This window comes from Podarcis tiliguerta, assembly GCF_965153285.1.
Source record: "Podarcis tiliguerta genome assembly, chromosome: 12".
NCBI classification, from domain to species: Eukaryota; Metazoa; Chordata; class Lepidosauria; order Squamata; family Lacertidae; genus Podarcis; species Podarcis tiliguerta.
Genome location: NC_139545.1, coordinates 50,267,801 through 50,290,925, shown reverse-complemented (window position 1 = coordinate 50,290,925; position 23,125 = coordinate 50,267,801). Strand labels below are relative to the sequence as shown.

General features: G+C 46.4%; 1 protein-coding gene across 3 annotated transcripts in view; it reads left to right on the top strand.

Moving 5' to 3' along the window:
• Positions 1 to 23,125, top strand: part of SCN5A (sodium voltage-gated channel alpha subunit 5) — a 307,891-nt gene that overhangs the window by 166,139 nt on the left and 118,627 nt on the right. For all 3 annotated transcript variants that reach the window (XM_083405984.1, XM_083405985.1, XM_083405986.1), the window contains 5 exons: positions 1,204 to 1,345; positions 4,388 to 4,585; positions 8,204 to 8,383; positions 11,195 to 11,584; positions 21,357 to 21,489. In XM_083405984.1, the coding sequence (XP_083262110.1) occupies positions 1,204 to 1,345; positions 4,388 to 4,585; positions 8,204 to 8,383; positions 11,195 to 11,584; positions 21,357 to 21,489 (1,043 nt within the window). The remainder of the gene's footprint in view (positions 1 to 1,203; positions 1,346 to 4,387; positions 4,586 to 8,203; positions 8,384 to 11,194; positions 11,585 to 21,356; positions 21,490 to 23,125) is intronic.

Here is a 23,125-nt window from a genome sequence, read left to right as displayed (position 1 = left end):
TTGCTAGAAAATCCAAAAGCAGAGACTTGGCTAAATCCTTTTGGATTCTGTAAAAAAGAGCAACAGTTTTCCAGCTGTATCCCGGGGAACTTAGGGCTTTTGCAGAAGCTTTTTGAGGGTTCTTCAGTGGGAACATGATTCCTGAAAGGCAAATTTCCCAGCCTCACACTTTTCGAAGCAGCAGGATAAGCAGAACACAATTATCCTTTGAGATTCGCATTCTCCAGATTTCTCCAGTCAAATATTGTGTACAAAAATTTATATATTAGGGCAAATTGTGTATAAAAATGCATACATTTGAGAAAATAACATACAAGTTCCATGCTATTAGGGGATATGGCTTGCAAAAAAATGTTGGGCGTTGGGATAAATTCTCACCAAAATGCTGATCCATTTTCATGACAAAAGAAGTAGTCACAAATTGCTACTGAAATGTGGAGAACTGAGTTTAATATTGGGGACATGAAAGAAATCAAAATGGGCGGATTCATCCATCCCTGTATGTGACCTGAGTGATATTTAATGTTCTAGGGGCCTTGGATAGAAAACAGATCACTACAGTGGTACCTCAGGTTACATACGCTTCAGGTTACATACGCTTCAGGTTACAGACTCTGCTAACCCAGAAATAGCGCTTCAGGTTAAGAACTTTGCTTCAGGATGAGAACAGAAATTGTGCTCTGGTAGCGCGGCAGCAGCAGAAGGCCCCATTAGCTAAAGTGGTGCTTCAGGTTAAGAACAGTTTCAGGTTAAGAACGGACCTCTGGAACGAATTAAGTACTTAACCTGAGGTACCACTGTAGTTGAGAGGCAGTAGAAAATGATGTGGTAGAATAAGATGAAGCCATTGTTACATACATGTCAATTCAGAGCTCTACCAGGGGAGGGAGGAGTGATATCTTTTCTAGGACTGTCCAGACCATGGAGCCAGGGGGTGGCAGGTTGGTTCAGGTTGCAGCATTTAGAGGACAAGGGAAGTCAGGAATTTTTGTTGCTGCAGCAAGACAGAGAGGTGTTGCCTCTGGCATGGAAGGATGAGTACCAGTTGCTGCAAAGTTTTGTGTGCCAGTGCTGTCCATTTTTTATTTATTAAAAAAACCCCAAACATTATTCAGTGACTCCGTTGCCATCAAACCTCCAAACTGAGCTGAGAGAACTTTCCCCACCAGTAGCCTTTATTGCTTATTGCTTCTCTTCCTGCAGTTCTTGTCCGGACAATTACATCTGTCTGAAGGCTGGTGACAATCCTGACTTTGGGTACACGAGCTTTGATACCTTTGGCTGGGCGTTCCTCTCCTTGTTCCGCCTCATGACGCAGGATTGCTGGGAACGCCTCTATCAACAGGTAGAAGACCGATTTGTCTGGTTGCTTTTGTTTGTGGATAACCTTCTCCTTTAACACATCACAGACTCTATGGGCTTTCCATTTAGGAAAGGAGGAAACTTGTCTCCCAGGTACAAATTATTATTATTATGCTATTTATCACCCACCCTTCATACTAAGGTGGGTTAAAACAACTAACACACAATATAAAAAACAGTTTAAAGCAGATTACAATCACAAAAATAAGGTGGATCCTAAAAATATACACTCCAGGTGTCAAAAGCAGTGAGCCTTTAGCCTTTGCCAGAAGCTATATAATGAAGCTGCCACATTAACCTTCCACAGCTTAGGGGCCAACACAGAGAAGGCCCTGTCCTGGGTTGCAGGCTCCCCTTCAAGCTTATGAGCATGGTAGAACAACTAAGAGAGCCCCCTCCACTGATCTTAGCACCCTACGGTCTGCAGGGAAGGAGACGGTTGTTCAGGTTTTGGGGGCCTAAGTCGCTTATATCATGTCCTAGGACAGTTGAGACTGGGGAAGTACCTGGAGCAGGAAATTTTCTCCATTTCCGCCATACGAACAATGTCAAACTCAAATATGAATTTCCCAGCGTAGTTTGTGGACTACATTTGTTGTTCCTTCACTATCATTTCCCACAAGATAAATCCCACGGTATATGTTCTTTCCAGCCATTTATTTTGCCTTGTTGACTCAGTCATAACAAACAAGAAACCATATTGTGTCGCTTCATAATAAGACTGGAAGATCAGGTGCATTTAAACCTATCTTATTAACCAGCCTGCAAATTAAATCTGAATTGTTAGCTGCAATGCGAACCCTTGAATATTTGAAGAATCGTTTGTTGACATGTGACATATAAAGTCATCATCTTTTTATAGTCCACTTTATAAACTGAGGACGCGGGTGGCGCTGTGGGTTAAAGCCTCAGTGCCTAGGGCTTGCTGATCGAAAGGTCGGCGGTTCGAATCCCCGCGGCGGGGTGCGCTCCCGCTGTTCGGTCCCAGCGCCTGCCAACCTAGCAGTTCGAAAGCACTCCCGGGTGCAAGTAGATAAATAGGGACCGCTTACTAGCGGGAAGGTAAACGGCGTTTCCGCGTGCGGCTATGGCTCGCCAGAGCAGCGATGTCATGCTGGCCACGTGACCCGGAAGTGTCTTCGGACAGCACTGGCCCTTGGCCTCTTTGAGTGAGATGGGCGCACAACCCTGGAGTCTGTCAAGACTGGCCTGTACGGGCAGGGGTACCTTTACCTTTACCTTTTATAAACTGAGACGGAAAAGGCACAGTGGTGAACTCAGCCGGCTTTGTGTATTTGTCAAGTCATGAATTAGCTCCATTACAGGGTCACAGGGTTGGAAGGGCTGCTGGTTTCCTGCGGTGTAATCCTACGTAGCTCTATGTGATTGTCACAGCCATGTAAGTGGAGACAGTCACGTGGAATTTTCCCATTTAATTGGCACCCACCTAGGATTAAGGGTGCCCGTTGGGTGAGGAAAACCCATTAATCAGCCTCACCCATATAGCAGCATTGTTCATGGGGAAATGGCTCTTTTTGAATAATAACACAGGAAGCAGTCCATATGCCAGGCTTCACTGAACCTGAGGACCTCCATGCATACAGCTATTTCCCCATTTTATGCACTGGGGAATATTTTGCACACACAAAAGTGTGGCCTCAAGCATACGTGATAAATGGGCCAGCTGCGAGAGCAGAAACAACAGAATAGAATAGAATAGAATTTTTTATTTATACCCCGCCCATCTGGCTGGATTTCCCCAGCCACTCTGGGCAGCTTCCAACAAAGTGTTAAAATGCAGTAGTCTGTTAAACATTAAAAGCTTCCCTAAAGAGGGCTGCCTTCAGATGTCTTCTAAAAATCTGGTAGTTGTTCTTCTCTTTGACATCTGGTGGGAGGGCGTTCCACAGGCCTTCTTTCGCACCCATGGAGTTCCATGTACATACCAGAGCTCTGCAAAATGTAAAGTTGTGACAACAATAGATGCAGTGATTCATGGCTGAAATCCTGGCTAGCTTCTGCTAGCCATTGTAGACAATATTGACCTATATGGACCGCTGACCTAACTCTGTGCAAGTGAATTAGTAACCAGCTTTCAGACCATGCTGCCTTCACCAATACCTGCCAGTGATTGATGCTTTGTAAGCGGAGGCTAAGTGGATTTGCTTGTAAATAAACGTTCGTGTTCCTGTGGAAATAATAATTTCACTTCCTCAATTTTATCCGTGTCTTGCTGTTCTTTTGTTTCAATAAAATATTTTTAGGTTGCGTGGTTGAAAAAAAGTTTTCTGGTTGGCTTGCTAGAAACATTAAAACATTAAAATATACAAACCTGTAAAAATAAATGCAATACTGCCTGTGCAGCTGACATTCATTTCAGAAAGCTTTAAACAAGCTAAGTGGCTAGGGGTGTTAGTAGCGACATGTGATTCTGTAACCAGGAACCGATCCCTAAGGCAGGGGTGATGGAACTCCAAGCTCGCGGGATCTACTTTGTCTTCTCTTAGACCACTAAGGCCCACCAGAGAATCATGGGATTGTAGAGTTGGAATGAACCATGAGAGACATCTTGCCAACCCCCTGCAATTGTCTGATGTGGGGCTCGAACCCACAGCCCTGAGATTAAGAGTTCCATGCTCTACTGACTGAGCTATCCCACCCAAGTGCAAAATATTGGCTTAGAAAGAGAGGCAGGCATAGAATTCAGCAAGAGGACACACTGGAGTGCCTTTCAGCTCAGGACGTTACCAGAACTGAGCTGCAGTGTTTTGCTCCTCCTGACTTGCCATATAATGAACTCCCTGAGCCAACCAGGCTAAGGAAGACCAATACATTGCATAGGCTCTTGACCTATCACAAGAACAGAAATGAAAAACTGCTTGTCCCTCCCACCAACCAAGCTTTCTTCATTTCAGCAGCCTTATCTGAGAATGTGGGAAGAGTTGCGTTTGATAAACACAAAGGTTAAAACTAGCAATTCATTTTAATAATGAACTCTCCCCTGCTCTCTCTTGGTCTTATTCAGACGCTTAGATCTGCTGGCAAGATCTACATGCTGTTTTTCATGCTCGTCATCTTTCTGGGCTCCTTTTACCTGATCAACTTGATCTTGGCTGTGGTGGCCATGGCGTACGAAGAGCAGAACCAGGCCACCATTGCTGAAATGGAAGCGAAGGAGAGGAAGTTTCAAGAAGCCATGGAGGCACTCAAGAAAGAGCAGGAGGTCTGTAATCATTCCAGGGGGTGGGTTTGGAGGAGCCCGTGTGGTGGTGTGTTCCTTTCATCTTTCTTTTGACAGCTGAGTTACGTAATTGGCAAAATCACGTAGTTCCAATCCCTGCCCACTGTGGTGTAGTGGTTAAGAGCGGTGGACTCGTAATCTGGGGAACTGGGTTCGCGTCTCCACTCCTCCGCACGCAGCTGCTGGGTGACCTTGGGCTAGTCACACTTCTCTGAAGTCTCTCAGCCCCACTCACCTCACAGAGTGTTTGTTGTGGGGGAGGAAGGGAAAGGATAATGTTAGCTGCTTTGAGACTCCTTAAGGTAGTGATAAAGCGGGATATCAAATCCAAACTCTTCTTCTTCTTCTGCCCCTTCATTCAGCCCCTCCTCCCAGTCTCCTCCTCTGACCTCTCCCACCACCAACGCCCAGGCTCTGAGCCTTCCTCCTCTGGGGTTTCCCTTTGGGGTACCCTGGCTGGCACCTCCCACCACTCCTTGTCATCCAGCCAGCCCCTGGCAGCATCTCCCACATGCAAACCTCGTTCTCAGCCATTCCCACCAAGCTTACCCACAATAACATAGTTAATTCCCAGCCGACCGCTTGTCACAAAGCAAAGTCTGATCTACAAAGAATCCCTGGCAGCATTAAACGTAATTTACAGCTATTAACCCACCTCCACCTAAAGCAATACAAAGCTGTACACACAGCAACATAAAGCATGCCTCCCACCCAGATTGGGCCTTTCTCTCTTTCTGACAGTTCAGTCTCTCACCCTGAGTGGTACTAAGCGTCTTTATAACATGCACAAACCTCACAACCCAGACTCCCTCACCCTGGGCTTTCTTTCCTATCTGTGTGCAAAATATGTCGCCGGTGGAAGCAGCTCTCAGCATCCCACTACGATGCCATGTGTTAATTGTGTGTGAGTGTGTTTGTGTGGAACACAATCGGAAAGAGCCAGTTGGTTTATTATTATCATCATCTTTAAAGATATACCCATGCTCAATAGAAGGAAATTAATGGCTCTTCATTCAATATTTGCTGCCCTCACCATTAGTTCAAGTTAATTAGCATTCTTTTTAGATTTGCCGTATTGATCTTGCAACTTCAAACAGCCATTAGTATCCCATTATTCAACAAGTGGAATAATAGACGGGGGGTCAGCTGTTTAAACACTGCCAATGCTCTTCTTGTGCAAATAAAGAGGCTCACCAACCGTAGGCCAGGAGCACTGCTGCTGAGTATAATACTACAATGGGCCTGATTAGCGTGAATGAAGCTGGCATCAATTGTTGTGGGATGGTTTGTTCCTGCCGCTGCTGTGGGTGGCTGTTAATTAAATCTGATTTCTCTCGGGGGGCGGGGGACAGTATCCCTCAAACCTTGGAGGTGAGAACATATTCAGTGGATCAGATCATCTTTCTGAAGATGCAGCTGTCTGTGGTATTATAAGGTACAGTCATACCTCGTCTTGCATTTGCTTCAGGTTGAGTGTTTTCAGGTTGTGTCCCACGGTGACCCGGAAGTACCAGAAAGGGTTACTTCCGGGTTTTGCCGCTTGCGCATGTGCAGACGCTAAAAATGACGTCACGCGTATGCGCAGAAGTGGTGAATCGTGACATGCAGACGCAGGTTGCTTTCTGCTCATGTTGCGAATGGGGCTCCGGAACGGATCCCATTCACAACCAGAGGTACCACTGTACAGTGGACGCTCAGGTTGCGAATGTGATCTGTACGGGATGCACATTCGCAACCCGCGTCTGCGCATGCGCGGGTTGCTATTCGGCACTTATGCTTCTGTGCATGCGTGACCGCCAAAACCCGGAAGTAATTCATTCTGGTACTTCCGGGTTTTGGTGGTCCGCAACCCAAAAAAACGCAACCTGACGCAGCTGTAACCCGAGGTATGACTGTATAGCCCTTTTGAGACTATACCACTTCATACATCAAATGAGTGATTTGAATGTTGCACCACCTTAATTTTGATATTAGTTTGGGGATGGGGGGTCATTCTAGATGTAACCCTGATACCCTTCCAATTCTCAGGATCCTGTATCTGTGGGTAGAATATATAAGAGCAAGCTTGCCAAGCCAGGTTCTTTCGCCAAGGTAATGTGTTTGGGCTGGCTAATTAAGTACCGCGATTCGGCATAACCAAAGAGCTGCGTTAAACCTGGGTTCAAATCCCTGCTTAGCTGTAAAGCTCATGGGCGAATTTTGGCAACCTCTTGGCCTGACCTCAACACACAGGATTGTTGTAAAGATGAAATTGCAGTGAACAGGATGCTGAGGGTGGTGGGTGATCATCACTCTGAGCTCCTTGGAGGAAGGCTGTAATAGGAAAATAAAAATAGGTCCCCCTCAACAACAGACAAGAGGGTACAGTCCAGAATGGTGCAATCTCTGTCTCCCACCTCATTTTACATAATGGGAACATTGGTGTGTGACTGAGTGGGGGGCAGGGGGAGGGATATGACACAGTTAAGGATGCAGTGCTGACCTCTATCCCAAATGTGCATTTTATTCTCCTTTTCCTAGTTATTGGCTTCCTTTTTCATGATTATTGTGAGGTGGAGGAGTTGGTTTCGTTTCCAGGCTGTGTTGTAGCAGCATTATTATTATTATTATTATTATTATTATTATTATTACTCTCTCTCTCTCTCGCTCCCCCACCTAATTTGGCTTCTGCTCCATTTCCAGCACCTCTTGGTGTTATCAGACTTTTCCTGCAGCGATTTCTCCAGATAGCTGGCGCAGAGGGCATGCTGCCCAGGCATGCAGAGGAGAAAAGTCTATCTTATCTGTGTATTATGTACGTGTGGGCTGGCGAGTGTGTGTGTGTGTTTGTGTGCTTTAAGCCCATGGTTTGTGTTTATCGCTCTGGATCCCTGGTCACAGCAGGTTCTGTCACTTTGCAGGATAAGATTTTGCTTGCAAAAAAGAACAAGAAAAATCTGTATCAGCAGAAATAACACGGGCTGTTGCTTCTGCTTTCTTGGGAGAAGCAGAGATTTCCCAGAAAGTCCAACTCCATTGCCCTCGTGGTGGAGAGCTTTGCCTGTGCTCAAATGCCGTAACATTATCAATGTTGGCTCTAGACTCTTGAACATGTTTTTTTTGGGGGGGGGCAGTCTGCAATGCCTCACACTTGAGAATCATGGCAATAGATGATGGGATGGAGTCAGGATTCAAGTTCCAGCCAAGACGCAGGTTTTCTGAGTGCCCTTGGTCATAGTACCACTTCACCCAGTTCAGACCATTATTGGGCCAGTGTGGACCGGTTGTGTTGTCAAGGAACTTTGCAACTCTCACCGAATTTCAAATTGAAAACTCAGCTCAAAACCGAGTTAAGTTTCCTCTTTTATATGTAGGGAAACATTTTCTAAGCACTGTTGTGATTTAAGGATTCTGTGAAACCCACTGTGGGGGGGAAATCACTAGCATGTTGAGTTGTGTTTAATTTTCTTCGTTTTGCTTGGTGAGGAATGCTGAAATTGGTTTGAACGAGGCTAACTCTATAAGTTAAAGATCTCCCTCTCTCTGCTATATATATAAAGTGTTATATAAATATAGTTTTAAAGGTAGCATATTTCTGTTTCGTTCCTCTGCCCCTTCCAGGCATTAGCCCGAGGAATCGATTCGATGTCACTTAGCTCATTTGAAATGTCACCTTTGGCATCGAAAAATTCCAAGGAACGGAGAAGCCGAAGAAGAAAGAAGAAATCCTCAGCGGGAGAAGAGGACGGGGAAGATCAGAAGGGTCCAAAATCTGAATCGGAGGATGGTCAGCAGAGAACGGTTAGTCTTTCTAGGGGTAAAACTAGGCCTTATTGCACCCAGGTCAAAGACCCAGTTTGGCGCCCCCCCACAGGCTGGGCGCCTCAATGCTGCCCCCCTGGAGGCTTCACCTGGGGCAAAGAAATCCTGGCTAGCCCCCTTCCCCTGTAGCTACAGCTCTGAGTCTTTCCCAAAAGTGGCAATAAAGGGGAAACTCCTCTCGAAGAAGAATCACTTATCCTGGAGATAGGAAAGGATTTCCCTCCAGGCTGGATCAGTACAAGAGTTGCCAGCCTTTCTAGGCCTGTGAGCATGTTTGGATTTTTCAGCATGTGCTACATGCAGAGGGTGGGGAGATGAGGGAAGCCTCTCCCCCCCCCCATGTTCTACGTTTGACCTACTGGCTGGGCATTGCCCACTCTTTTGTTCTAAACCAGTGGTTCTCAACCTGTAGGTCCCCAGATGTTGTTGGACTACAACTCCCATCATTCCTAGCCAGCATGACCAGTGGTCAGGGATGATGGGTCCAACAACATCTGGGGACCGGCAGGTTGAGAACCACTGTTCTAAATTATAGCGGTAGAACTAGACACCCTCTCTGACTCTGTGTAAATGCGTAGTAACATTCGTTCATTTCTACTCCACCCCTGGGCGCACCCACCTCTCTGGTCACTTCTCTGCCCCCCCCCCCTTTGGATCCGCTTACTTTAATCCTTGACCTCCAGGAGAAGGACTTTGTCACATACAGTATCAGGAATGGGAAAGGCCACCCTCTGCCCGGGGCCCTGAACAGCTGCTTCCAGTTACAGGAGACTGTACAGTGGTACTTCAGATTCAGAACTTAATTCGTTCTGGAGGTCTGTTCTTAGCCTGAAACTGTTCTTGACCTGAAGCACCACTTTAGCTAATGGGGCCTCCTACTGCCGCTGTGCCGCCGCTGCTCGATTTCTGTTCTCATCCTGAAGCAAAGTTCTTAACCCGAGGTAATATTTCTGGGTTAGCGGAGTCTGTAACCTGAAGCGTCTGTAACCCGAGGTACCACTGTACTAGGTGAGGTGAATCAGTGGTGTGATTCAGGATCAGGCCACGTTCCTGTGTTCATATCCACAGTCCCACAAGCTGAACCTGCGCAGTATAGATAGCGCTGCGAGACAAGCAGAAAAAAGAAGAAAAATAGCCATGCTCTGACATGTCATAAAGACGACCGTACCAGCGAGTTTTAGAAACTCCCTTTGCTGTGCATCCATCTCTTTCCCCAGGTGTTCCAATTTTCTGAACTGGACAAATTAACAGAGGCAGTCTGTCTAAAATATCCAGATTCTTGGCTGTTAGCGGAGTTAGCACTAAAATCGATCGGCACGCTGAAAGCCCTGCAAATGTTGGACATAAATTTGATAAATAAGCAGCACACGCACACGACTTTGAGAATGCACCCAGAACCACTGCTCTGTCTGTGATATATGAATGGGGTCCCCCCCCCCCTGTGTTTATTTTTCGAGAGCCTTCATTCTTGTTGCTTAATTGAGTGGGTTGCCTTGCTAATTACAAGGTTGTTAAAGCCAAAACGGCTGCGTGAGCTGCTCTGCTCTGCTCTGAATGGGTTTTTGGCATGCTGAATGCAAAGAGAGAGAGAGAGAAAAAAAAGAGTCAGACTGGACGTGAAACAAAGCAGCACGTTTCTCAGCATGTTCCTCCGACTGATGAGTCGTCTTTTTCATTCTGCATCCAGCAATTTGTCATCTAAGCAAAGAACACGACAAGGAGCAGGGCTGGGCTCACAGCGGGCATTTCCCTTGCGAATGGGTGCTCAGCACCTTTTGAAAGGGGCGAGGACAAGTTGTCTTAGTGCAGATCAGTTCTGACCCACCCCCGTTCCCCAGTTGTACTGGCAAAAGGAGTGGGAACCAGATTCTTTGCCCCTTAACAACCAGAAAGATTCGCTTCTCCTTCTATGCCATCATTCTGTTTCATTCCTTCCCCCTCTTACTTCATTGCATCATGGGACCAGTTCACACAGTTGTGTTGGCCACTAAATTTTCACCAAATATTCCATGCGTACAGTGGTACCTCGGGTTAAGTACTTAATTCATTCCGGAGGTCCGTACTTAACCTGAAACTGTTCCTAACCTGAAGCACCACTTTAGCTAATGGGGCCTTCTGCCGCTGCCGCGCTGCCGGAGCACGATTTCTGTTCTCACCCTGAAGCAAAGTTCTTAACCTGAAGCATTATTTCTGGGTTAGTGGAGTCTGTAACCTGAAGCTTATGTAACCCAAGGTACCACTGTACCTGCAAATGTGGAAGTAAAACAGCGTCAGTTGTCTTAGAGAAGAGCCAATGTTTCTCTGAGACAATGCCTGTGGTTTTTATTTTATTTTTTCCTCAGCGCCCCCCCGCCCCCATTTCCCTACCCTGGGTATTCTTCAATGTCCCCTTGTGTCAATTAGTCTTGGCCCCCCACAGGATTTTTTCAAACCTGATTACATGCAGAGGGTGGGGAGATGAGGGAAGCCCCCCCCCCCCCCCCGTTCTACGTTTGACCAACTGGCTGGGAATTGCCCACTCTTTTGTTCTAAACCAGTGGTTCTCAACCTGTAGGCCCCCAGATGTTGTTGGACTACAACTCCCATCATTCCTAGCCAGCATGACCAGTGGTCAGGGATGATGGGTCCCACAACATCTGGGGACCGACAGGTTGAGAACCACTGTTCTAAATTATCGCGGTAGAACTAGACACCCTCTCTGACTCTGTGTAAATGCGTAGTAACATTCGTTCCTTTCTACTCCACCCCTTGTATTTCTTTCCTTCCTCCGCCCTCTTTGGCTCCTTCAAGACCGTGCTGGGTTTTACTTCTGGGTCCATGGAAAACTCCGTGAAGCGCAAGGCCAGCCACGGGAGCGTCTTCAGCTTCCGGTTGCGCAGCAGGGACCTTGGCTCGGAGGCGGACTTTGCCGATGACGATATCAGCACCGTGGGGGAGAGCGAGAGCCAGCGTGGGTCCCTGCTGGTCCCCAGGAGCGGGAGGCGGCTGAGCGTGCAGAGCCAAACCAGCCACAGCTCTCCAAACTACACGCAAAATGGCAAGAGGAACAGCTCGGTGGATTGCAATGGTGTGGTTTCACTGATTGGAGGAGGAGGAGGAGGAGGAAGTGCGGACCCAACGACTCCGACAGACGTGCTGTTGCCACCAGTTATTACGGAGAAACCTGGAACAGGTGACACGGTGGGTCTACTTATCATTGTATGTCGTGTTCAGATTCTCTTTGTCATCCACCAAACCAAGCACAGCCCTGTGCTGTGTTGCAACTGCTTGCCACGCTGGCAGCAAAAAAACCCAGGACGTTTCTAAAACCTTTGGTGGGACATCATCCATGGCTGCTAAGGTGTGTTAGGCTTGATGGACCAAAATATGCCAACAATTAAGATGCAGTCCTGGGCAATGTGTTACTGCAACTACTAGGGGTTGAAAGTGTTTGGTATCCCCAAACACACATCTCTGTTGCAATGGACCCTTAGAGCAGCATAAGCCAATATGGTGTTTTCCAGATGTTGTTGGACTCCATCAGCCCTAACTAGCATGGTCAGTAGTTAGGGGTCATGGGAAATGTAGTTAGCCCAACAGCAACATCTCAAGGGCGTCATATTGGCTGCCATTGCCTTAGAGATATTTGTGAGCTTGGCTATGATGACTTGGGGATTAGTGGCTGCCTATGGTGGCACTGTGGGTAAAACCTCAGTGCCTAGGACTTGCCGATCGCATGGTCGGCGGTTTGAATCCCTGCGGCGGGGTGCACTCCCATCGTTCGGTCCCAGCGCCTGCCAACCTAGCAGTTCGAAAGCACCCCTGGGTGCAAGTAGATAAATAGGAGTCGCTTACCAGCGGGAAGGTAAACGGCGTTCCGTGTGCTGCGCTGGCTTGCCAGATGCAGCTTGGCACGCTGGCCACGTGACCCGGTTCGAATCCCCGCGTCGTTCAGTCCCAGCTCCTGCCCACCTAGCAGATCGAAAGCACTCTTAAGTGCAAGTAGATGAATAGGTACTGCTTTATAGCGGGAAGGTAAACGGCGTTCCGTGTGCTGCGCTGGCTCACCAGCTGCAGCTTCATCACGCTGGCCACGTGACCCGGAAGTGTCTTCGGACGGCGCCGGCTCACGGCCTCTAGAGCAAGATGAGCACGCAACCCTAGAGTTGAACACGACTGGCCCGTACGAGCAGGGGTACCTTTACCTTTATGCTAAAAAAAATTCTGAAGCTTACTCTTGAAGTGGCACCTCTGAGGGCCAAGGATGCAACATCCAGTTTAAAAAAAGCCCCTCTTAGCATCCTTTTATCCGGGGTACCTTTTGTCAGGAGCCCGCCCTACTCTCAAGTAGGACCCTGGTAGAGACACATGCCCAAGTGGCATGTTCTCTCCCTCCTGGTTGATCGTTCTGGAGTTTCAAAAGCTTTCTTCTGCCCGAACATCACAGTGATTGATGCCAACAGACATCAGCATACTTAGGGATCCGCAGAGTTTGCACAGGACTCAGTAGCTCAGCATTTGGCTAATCTACATTTATTGACATATAAAACACTAGGAGCATTCTGACTTGGCTCCTTCCTCTTTCTCATCAGACAGCAAAAGAGAAAGAACAAAGGACAATAGTCCCACTTCACGGAACACAGTAACAAAACATCCTGTCTCCGTCACTTCCCACTCTGTGGAGTCAAAACATACACCATCATGTGATAGACAATAATCCCATGACTGCAATCATGGAGCTGGAATCTTAACACCTTCTGCTTGTCTTCCCTGGTGTTTCCTCTCTTACTTTGCTTTTGGTTCTGTTCCATCCTTCAGCTGATCTTGCCAAAGTTTAGCTCCCAAGCCCTGATCTTCTAATGCCTTGACTGGCTCTGTCCAGATTGATATTGAGAGTTCCAGAATTTCTTTCTTCTCGGGGGCTAGGGCCAGCATTGGGAAAATTATTATCGCATGATTACTTGTAAGTTCCATCAGGATTGTGAGCTACTTCTAGTTATTCCGTTGCGGTTGCTGTTATTTAAGAAAAACATGGTGTTTATATAAGCTTCATCGGAAGTGCATCAAAATTAAAAAGCTCATGCTCTGTGTCTGTCAAGTTCCATATTGACTTATAACACCCATGTCAGGCCTGGGACTTGGCTCTGTAGCAGGATGCAATAGATACTTAGTCTGACACAAACAGGTGATGGCCAAATGGTCCAGAGGCAAGAGATGCGGTCAGGGTTGGCCTGGAGTTCATGTACTGGGCTAGGCAGACAGGAATCAAGAGCTGGAGTCAGGAGACATGGCCATGGGTGGACTGAGGTCAGATACCAGATCTAGCAGGCAAGTCCCTGAATTTCTGTTGCTACTCAATGCAGTGAATTATTGAGGAGTTGGCTTAGAAGGAAGTCTTACAAGCTTTGGTGGGCTCCGTTGGCATGTTAGCTCAACTGGGATCAACTGATGGACCAGTACTGAAGCCCAGGGGCACCAGTAGCTCTCAGAGCCCAAGCTGACTGAGGGACTAAGGCAGCCTTTCCCAAACTGGTGCCCTCCAGATTTCTTGAACTGCAACTCCCAACAAGGGCTCTAGCCAAGGGTCAGAGACTGAAGGAGTTGTATTCCCAAACATCTGGAGGACAGCAGGCTGCAAAAGGCTGGATTAGAGCCTGCTGGCAACTCACTCTGTGAAGTTTGCTAACAACTTATGAGCCATCCTTTATTTATTTGTAAACTCATTAACACAGTTTCTGAACCATATCTGAAGAATGCAAGCAGCTTAGCGATGGCAATGACAGTTCTTCAGTTTGCTCATTTACTGCTGCTGTTCCTGAAAGCTGAGAGTGCTGCTCTCGACTCCCACTTCAGTCAGCAGGAGATGAGAACACTCAGCCTTCCCAAAGAGGTATATTGGTCTAAATCTTGCAGAAGCTGATGGGAAACTTCCTGTTACTCTTCACATCAGCCCCCATTCCAGACCTTGAAACTATTGCTTCTCCCCTGGTGCTACTTTCTGTAGCATCCCCCCCCTTTTTTTACAAATGTCTGTTGAAAATTGGAGTGGGCAGCCACTCTTGGCACCTCTGTGGTCGTCTAGGAAATTTCACCAGGGCACTATAGCAACAGGTGCTCACTTTGGTGATGCAGAAGGAAGGGTGTTCTTGCTTCTACGAAGCACGTTTGGAATCTAATCTATTGAGGCCATGTGAAATGAACTAAGAGCTGCAAGCTTGTGACTTTGTACAGTTACTCTTTTTGGAAAGATTCAAATACCCCTACTAAAAAAAGGGACACATGAGTGTGGTTCAGTGTTGTAGCAGTTGTGGTTGAATTGTTTTTAAGGACTTTCTTCCACACTGGGCGTAGCTCTCCAGATGTTGTTTGATTACATTGTCTGTCGAAGAGTAGTGAACATAGTGCTCTCCAGATGTTGTGGACTAGAACTCCCATCACCCTTTGCGATTGTCCCTGCTGGCTAAGTCTGATGGAAGTCACAGCCTCATTTGCTGCCCTTGATCTTCATTCTACCCACATCAGTTTCATGCTAGTTGAACCATCATGACAGTTGAACTGTCATGACGTTCTCCAAAGAATTATGGGAATTGCAGTGTAGGTAAGGGTGCTAAGAATTCTCTGTTGGGGATCTCTAGAGCTCCCAGGGATCCCTGCAGAGAGCATTTTATTCATAGAATCATAGAAATGTAGAGTTGGGACCTTGAGAGTCATCTAGTCCAACCCCATGCAATTCAGGAAACTTTTACCCAACATGGAGCTTGAACCCATGACCTTGCGATTAAGAGTCTCATGCTCTACTGACTGAGCTATCTTGAATATTTGGAAGCAACATTTTCACCACAAAGATTCTAGACTGCTGCGGCTGTTTGAGTTCTGGGAAGTGATTTCATAGACTTTTCTCGGGTGAAGTTGGATGATTGTCATCTTGGCATGAGTCTTAGCAAATTCTGTGATTAGATGATTAGAATAAGCTCCAGTTCTTGCTGGAAATGTTCTACTGCATGTAGAGCAGATGCAATGGGAAGCATTGGATAATTGCATGGGATTGTTAAGAGAAGGGTAATTTCCAGCTGGGACTTAACAAGGACAGCCTTGGCACTTTTGCCGCCTGAAGCAAAACAATGCCACCAGCCTCACTCCCACAGCCGATCCTCTTATTTCTGCAGTGCGAAGGTGCTCCGTTTTGTCCTGCTCTCTCGGCAAAGGAGGCCATGACAAGCCTAGAAGGGGAGAGAAGTCAAGCCAGGTGAAAGCTGAAAGGGAGTTCCCCAAGGGTGTGTGTTTGCTCTATAGTATATCTTCAACCATACCCAGGTCCCATCATTAGCTCCTGGGTGCAAAAGGAGCAATTGCTATTCACAATTCCCTGTATGATCTCTGTGTTGAGTTCCCTTCCACTTCCCTGTTGTGTGCAGCTATTGAAATACGTGCCATAACATCATTCATTATATTGCATGTTGCTCCGCCTTTGACTGATGGTTGCCAGTTTTGTGGACTGGAAGAGGGTATGGAGTTGCTGTTTCTCAGAGGCAGTCCTGCGAATTTTATCATGTCTAAATGGGGGTGTGCAAAATGGCGTTGTTGTTGTTTTTTTAATTTAATTTCATCATTAAATATTTCAGTTTTCTTATTTATTTATTTGTTCTGGTCCAGCACTTTTTGGTACTTACGTTTTAATCTGTTATTTTGCTTTTATTGCTTGTGATAGCAGCAGCAGAGCTGATTTTAGCAGGAGCTGCTGGCAGTGCCCGTTTTATTTTTCTAGAATACTCTTGACGTTGGACTGTTCTGGAGCATTGTGTTGTGTGTGCATCATGGGGCGAGGGGATAGCAGTTGTCACTAAAAACGCCACCCCACCGCTGCCTGCTCCCATTCTATCCAGAAATGACCTAGAAAAAATACAGTGTCCAGGGCATTCTTTCCCCAGATACCATGCTGGTAAGCCCTTCGTTCTTTCTGAAACCAGATTTGTAACCATAATGTCTAATTCCATTCTGAGATTTCATTTATGAAAGACGCAGCTTGGATTCTAATGACATGCACAATATATTCTTTGAAAGCTCATTCTGGATTCAGAACATTTGTTGGTTCTAATATGAGTTATTATTTTCCTGACCCTGTGAAATTTGTTAAAATGGACCGACGGTATCTGATTTTAAGTCACACGTAAAAAGGAAGGAAGGAAGGAGAAGAAGAGTTTGGATTTGATATCCCACTTTATCACTACCTGAAGGAGTCTCAAAGCGGCTAACATTCTCCTTTCCCTTCCTCCCCCACAACAAACACTCTGTGAGGTGAGTGGGGCTGAGAGACTTCAGAGAAGTGTGACTGGCCCAAGGTCACCCAGCAGCTGCATGTGGAGGAGTGGAGACGCGAACCCGGTTCACCAGATTACGAGTCTACTGCTCTTAACCACTACACCACACTGGCTCATAACCCACACCCACACTGGAAGGAAGGAAGGAAGGAAGGAAGGAAGGAAGGAAGGAAGGGCTGTGGGATGGGGGCATTTTTCACATAACCCTGGATCAGTCCATGTCAGACCCCACCCCCTGAATTTGTTGAAAGAGTTAGCACAGTAGTTCTTCACAATTCCTCACTGCATCTACCTGTGTTTGGGTGGCGCTGAGCCTACCCCCAAGCTGTTCTGCCAGTAAAATGGTCAGCTTCCTTTTGTTACCCCAGGAGTATCACCTGCTCTGCCAGGAGCCTGTTCCTTTGTAAAATCAAAACTTGCCCATCACAGATTTGTTCCCTACCACGGTCGCACCTGCTGGTATCTGTGTGTCATTTAAAAAACATTAACGGAGATCCAGACAAGGAAAAACAAAGCTTGCTGGCTTGCCTAAGTTGACAGATGAAAATGTTCAGCATGTGCAGCAGGAAGGTCCATCGTCAAAACCACACATGGAATGGAAGCAATGTAACTTACCTCTTCACTAATGACTTCCAGAGGGGTAGCCGTGTTGCTACAAAAGTTAAGCCCATTGGTTTCAGTGGCTTGACTCTGTGACTAGCCTTGGGTCTCACCCAAAGAGTCTTGTAGAACCTTGAAGAAGAAGAAGAAAAGATTTATTGTGGCTAAGTGTCTGTGGTCTGCAGCACGCACCCTAATGGGTTGCTAAGGATACATAGTGGCTTGCCTAATGGGTACCCTCCTCTGAACAAGAGCCTTATGGTGTGAGACTTGGATGTTTTGCTTTCTTTTGGCATCTTCTGATAGGAGTAGTATGCCCTCTGCTCGCTGAATATATTCTGGATGGGGTTGTCTTCTGTGGATAAGTAGTCTAGCCTTTGACTAGGAGACTGAACTTTTGGGTTTTCTTGCTCTGTAGCTAGGCAGGCTGTGTGTAAGACACGTGTGTGTGTGTGTGTGTGTGTGTGTGTGTGAAACTACTGCTACAAATTGGAAGGATCCAGCATCATGGCTTCTGCACTGCCAGTGCTGTGACTCAACAGCTATTCTGGCAGATTGAGCGCTGCACTTCTGGGGTAGCACCTAGGCTGCAATAGCAGTCCTGGCTCTGGAGGCCAATTCCTCTTTTCGAGGTGCTATTTATGTCCCCCAATCTTGTTCCTCAGTTTGGGCAACTTGTTTCACTGGAGAGAACCTCACTTGGCCAATTCCCCTCTCGCTATAGCGTTGCCCTTTTGAACCCAACCCCCTGGTTGCCTGCCTTGGATTCCACAACCAGCCTCTGTCCATTTGAACCTTTTAACGGCTGCCTTTGGCATGTCACCCCTTGCCCCCCCCCCCCTGGGGCAAGTCCTAACAGGAGCAGTTGAAAGCACTGGGTCTTCTTAGCCTGGGGAACATAAATTTAGTGGGGGAGGGACCTGATAGTTATCTTCAAAAATAAGAAGGGCTGTCATGAAGAAGATGGAGGAGGCCTGTTCTCTATTGCTGTTGGGGGCAGGATTAGACAAATGAATGGACTGGATGGATCATTGGCCTGATCGAGTAGACTCTTCTTATGGTCTTATGACTCCTCTTCCTTGTCACCCCCAAGGCTTCAAGAGCAAAGGAGGAAGGATCTCAGGCAAGAGCTTTAGGCAAAGTACCTGGCTAGGTGTATGTGCGTCAACTTGGGAGGAGAGGGAAACTCATGTGAACACTTGCCTGGATCAGGACCTGGGTGAAAGCCTGGTAGAGGTGGGGTCTGCATGTACTATAAAGCTCTCAGTCTACACAGAAACAAAAAAGTGCCACGCTCCACTACAAAGCCTTTCCTGAACTGGGTAACAAACAAGTTGCCATTGGATGTTGCCCAAAGCAAATGGAGAGTGTAAATGTTTCAGAAGGACTTAAGGACAAGCAAGAAGGGTTTTGATCCGGCTGGCAAAATGTCTCAGTGTTGGGTTGGTGCTTCATTTCTTTGCAGAGAGAACTCCCAGGTGATGACATTCTGGGATATAATCCTCCATGTTTGAGGCCAATAGTTCATTATGCCACATCCCGAGTCTCATCAATTTCTGGTGCTTGTGTTGCATTAGGTCTGTCATTTACATTGCAGCCTGCTTAAGCAATCTTTAATGCTTTAAAAGCTCCCGATGTACATGGCAAATTAAAGCTTTGTCACTGATGGGCGAGCTTTACCTGGCTCACCTCATAATGACTTTGCTTTTTCTGAGCTTTCTTGGAAATTTCCCAGAAAATGCTCAGAGTCTTTCTGAGTTCTGGAAAACCGAGCTCAGAGGAGGTTGATCTCCCAGCGTCCCCTTCTAGTCTCTGCACAGTGGGCATTGTTAGACTCATCCTTAGGGCTTGGTGCTGCTTAACATGCTGATAATAATAATAATAATAATAATAATAATAATAATAATAATAATAAATTTTTATTTATACCCCACCCTCCCTGGCCAGAGCCAGGCTCAGGGCAGCTAACACTAGTAAAATTACAGTAAAAACATAATAGGGGGGAAAAAACCAATTTAAAATACAGGTTAAAATGCAATTTAAAATGCAGCCTTATTTTAAAAGTATCTCATAGATCAAAACCATAAGGGAAGGGAAACATAAGGGTCAGACTGAGTCCAAACCAAAGGTCAGGTGGAACAGCTTTGTCTTGCAGACCCTGTGGAAAGATGTCAAGTCCTGCAGGGCCCTAGTCTCTTGTGACAGAGTGTTCCACCAAGTCGGGGCCAGTACAGAAAAGTTGAGACCAATCTAACCACCTTGCGACTTGGGACCTCCACAATGTTGTCATTTGTGGACCTTAAGGTCCTCTGCAGGGCATGCCAGGAGAGGCGGTCCCTTAGGTACGTGGGTCCTAGGAAATTGTGGAAATTGTTGTTTCCCATGCCTACCTGTTTAGTGGATTGTGCCAGGAATGGTACTGTGTACCCTTGCAGCAAACAATGCTGTTGAAAAATCCCCCGGATATCCATGCCCAACTTTTATCAGTCCTCCCCAACATCACTCCCGGCTTTCGTAAGGGAGGGCTGGCGGGTAGCAGTGTTGAACCTGTTATGGCTCAGACCTGAGCTTCAGAGGCTCATAATGCAGGTGAGGTCTACAAACTGCCACTCTTCTGAAATTTGCCGCCACCTCTAAGATGCACCAGTGCCCAAATAGCTTTAGAGTGCAGCCGCTCTCCTTGTTGCCGTACTTTCCAACCGCAAGCTCTCAAAAGACAGATGCACTTGATAGCGCTATGGATCTTCATTTACATGTAAATTGTAAAGCAATTTATTTGTCTCCATGGTATTAGACCAATTCAAGTGGGAAACGTTTTCAATCAGTCCAAATGGAGAGAGATGTGGTCCACTCACTCCCTGGTGTATTCCCCCTCCTCTAGCTTCTTCACACTTTTCCTGCCTAGGTTTTTAGTCAATCTGTAGGAGGCTAATAGATATAGCAATGCACCTTTGACACATTTTCCTATGCCAAGAGGCAACAGAGCTGTCCCTTGGGATCTGTGGGCCTAGTTTAATTCCTAGGTCATGTTTCCTTCCTTGCCCTTCCTTCCTTAGATGTATATCACACACTCTATTCCCATCTGGCTTCTGGTCCATTTCCAAACAAAATTGGGAGTGCTGGTGCTTACCTTTAAAGGCCATAAACAGCTGAAAGACTAGGTTCTCTGGAGGAACATCAGCTCCCATATCAACCGGACTTTGTGCTGAGGTCATATTCAGACCTTATTCTGCCAAGTGCTACCACTATCCAAAGTAAGGCAGGTGGCAACCAGGAAGACAGAGCCTTTTCAGTGGTGGCAGCACTCTTTGTGGATTTCCCTCTCCAGGTAGGCCTGCCTGGCACCAGCATGGCTATCCTTTAGGCACCAGGCAAAGACTCTCCTTCCAGGCTTTATAAGGTATCTTAATGTAGTTCCCCTCCCGCTATCAACATGTTGTTGTACACAACTGCAGCTTAAAAGGCTAAGTGAGCACTGTCTTCCTTAGAACTTATAGAATCGTATAGTTGGAAGGGACCATACAACACACTGCAGTGCAGGAATCTTTTTGCTCAAATTGAGGACTTGAACCCACAACCCTGAAAGAGTGCACACCCTGAAAATGATCTCTTTCAGCTTCTGCCTTCTGGAAGAAGGTACAGGGTTATAAAGACTAAGACCAACCAGTTTCTATCCAAATTCTATTTTGGTTTTAAACACAGTGTAAGGAGTCCCTATGGGAGTGTATTGTATTTTAAAAATGGGGTATCAGAGTTTTTAGGGGGCTAACCAGGTTGGGATAGCTGGGATAGCAGGCTTGTTGGTTTTGAATGTCTTATGTAGATTCCCCTCCCCCCAATTTCATTGTTCAGTATGGGACAATGACAATAAAGATTATCGTATTTCCGTAAGAGTCTCATGCTCTACCAACTGAGCTATCCCATATGATAATAAAAGGCTAGTCTCCTCTAGTATATCTGCTTCTTTTGGAAGGGCCAAAAATGGAAACCAACCGGCAATTTAATAAAACAGTCGGGATTTACGTGTTGCTAACTGGGTGCATTTGTTGAAACAGACCACTCCATCTGAAGAAGTGAACAAGAAGCAGCTTCTGTCACCCCACCGCCTTTCTGTGGATCAATCTGAGGAACGTTTCCAAAGGCAACGAGCTGTGAGTGCTGTCAGCATCATTACCAGTGCCATGGAAGGTAAGACGTTAAGTCCAGCTGCTCTCTCTTAAGTACAGTCAGAGAATCTTGAGAGAATGGCAGGCCGTGGTCCATCTAGCTCAGTTGCTTCGCACCGCATAGGACCTTTGATATGGGAGCAGCTGCAAGAGATGCCCGTGTAGCTTCCCTTTTTAACTTTCCATGGAACATTACTGTGATTGCCTTTTGAACTTCCTTCCCCAGACCAGTTCTAAGCCTTTCCCTCCCACACTCCCACATTTGAAGGAGTCCTCCTACTTCTCTCAGTCCCATGGAAACCTGGGATCTAGCTTTGGGTCCTTGGCAGTGCAGTCCTAGACACGCCTTCTCAGAAGTCAGTGGGTTCACAGTCTGGATGTGGTGATTTATTCGTTTTCATTCATTTATTATATTTCTATGCCACTTTTTGGGATGCAGGTGGTGCTGTGGGTTAAACCACAGAGCCTAGGACTTGCTGATCAGAAGGTCGGTGGTTCGAATCCCCGCGATGGGGTGAGCTCCCGTTGCTCGGTCCCTGCTCCTGCCAACCTAGCAGTTCGAAAGCATGTCAAAGTGCAAGTAGATAAATAGGTACCGCTCCGGCGGGAAGGTAAACGGCGTTTCCGTGCGCTGCTCTGGTTCGCCAGAAGTGGCTTAGTCATGCTGGCCACATGACCCGGAAGCTGTATGCCGGCTCCCTCGGTCAATAAAGCGAGATGAGCACCGCAACCCCAGAGTCGGCCATGACTGGACCTAATATATACCTTTATGCCACTTTTTGCTCACACAAGTCAGAAAGCGGCTTACATGCAATATATAATAACACAGTGGAACATTACAATTACAACATAAATCTTATTAACAAATCATCTGTAAAACAACCACCTTCTATAAAACACTGTTCACAGAACAGTTTAAAAACTGGCTAAACAGCACAACCAAAAGAAGAGTCATGTTATGAAATTCAAAAGCATTACAGCACTCGTAATCCGCAAAACAATATTAACAACGTTAACAAACTAACAACCCAAAACAAACTAAGAACTGTGGAATACACATACTCCACACACCCATGACTCATCGTCTTCCACTCATCTCATTAGAAGACACATACATACAGACATAATTTAGACAGTGTTTCCAAAACTTGGGTCTCCAGCTCTTTCTAGACTACAACTCCCATCATCCTTAGCTTGTAGGGCCAGTGGTCAGGAATGATGGGAATTGTTCTCCAAAAACAGCTGGAGACCTAAGTTTGGGAAACCCTGATTCAGAGCTTAAAGGTTGTCCAACCTATTTTGGCCAAAAGTCTTCCTTGTGGAGGCAAAACGTCTTCAAAAATATATTTCTTAAGCCAATAGTTTTAATTTAGGTATCAGACGATCCTTCCTTTCCTCTTCCATTTTATTTTAAATATTATTTATTGATTACTTCTGTCTGCATTTCCTGCCTACATCTCTTGCCCAACTTTGGGTGCAAGGATTTGCCCTCAGAATTCCTCCTCCAAGGTTTGCTCTTCTGTAGAGGGGGCTGATAGATGTGCTGTGCTATCAGCACTGCATGAACGCTGCTAATTATGAACGTACGAAGGGAAGAAGCTTTGCACACCCACACAAAAACCTCCAAAATGGAATCTGACCAAATGTCTGAAATTTCT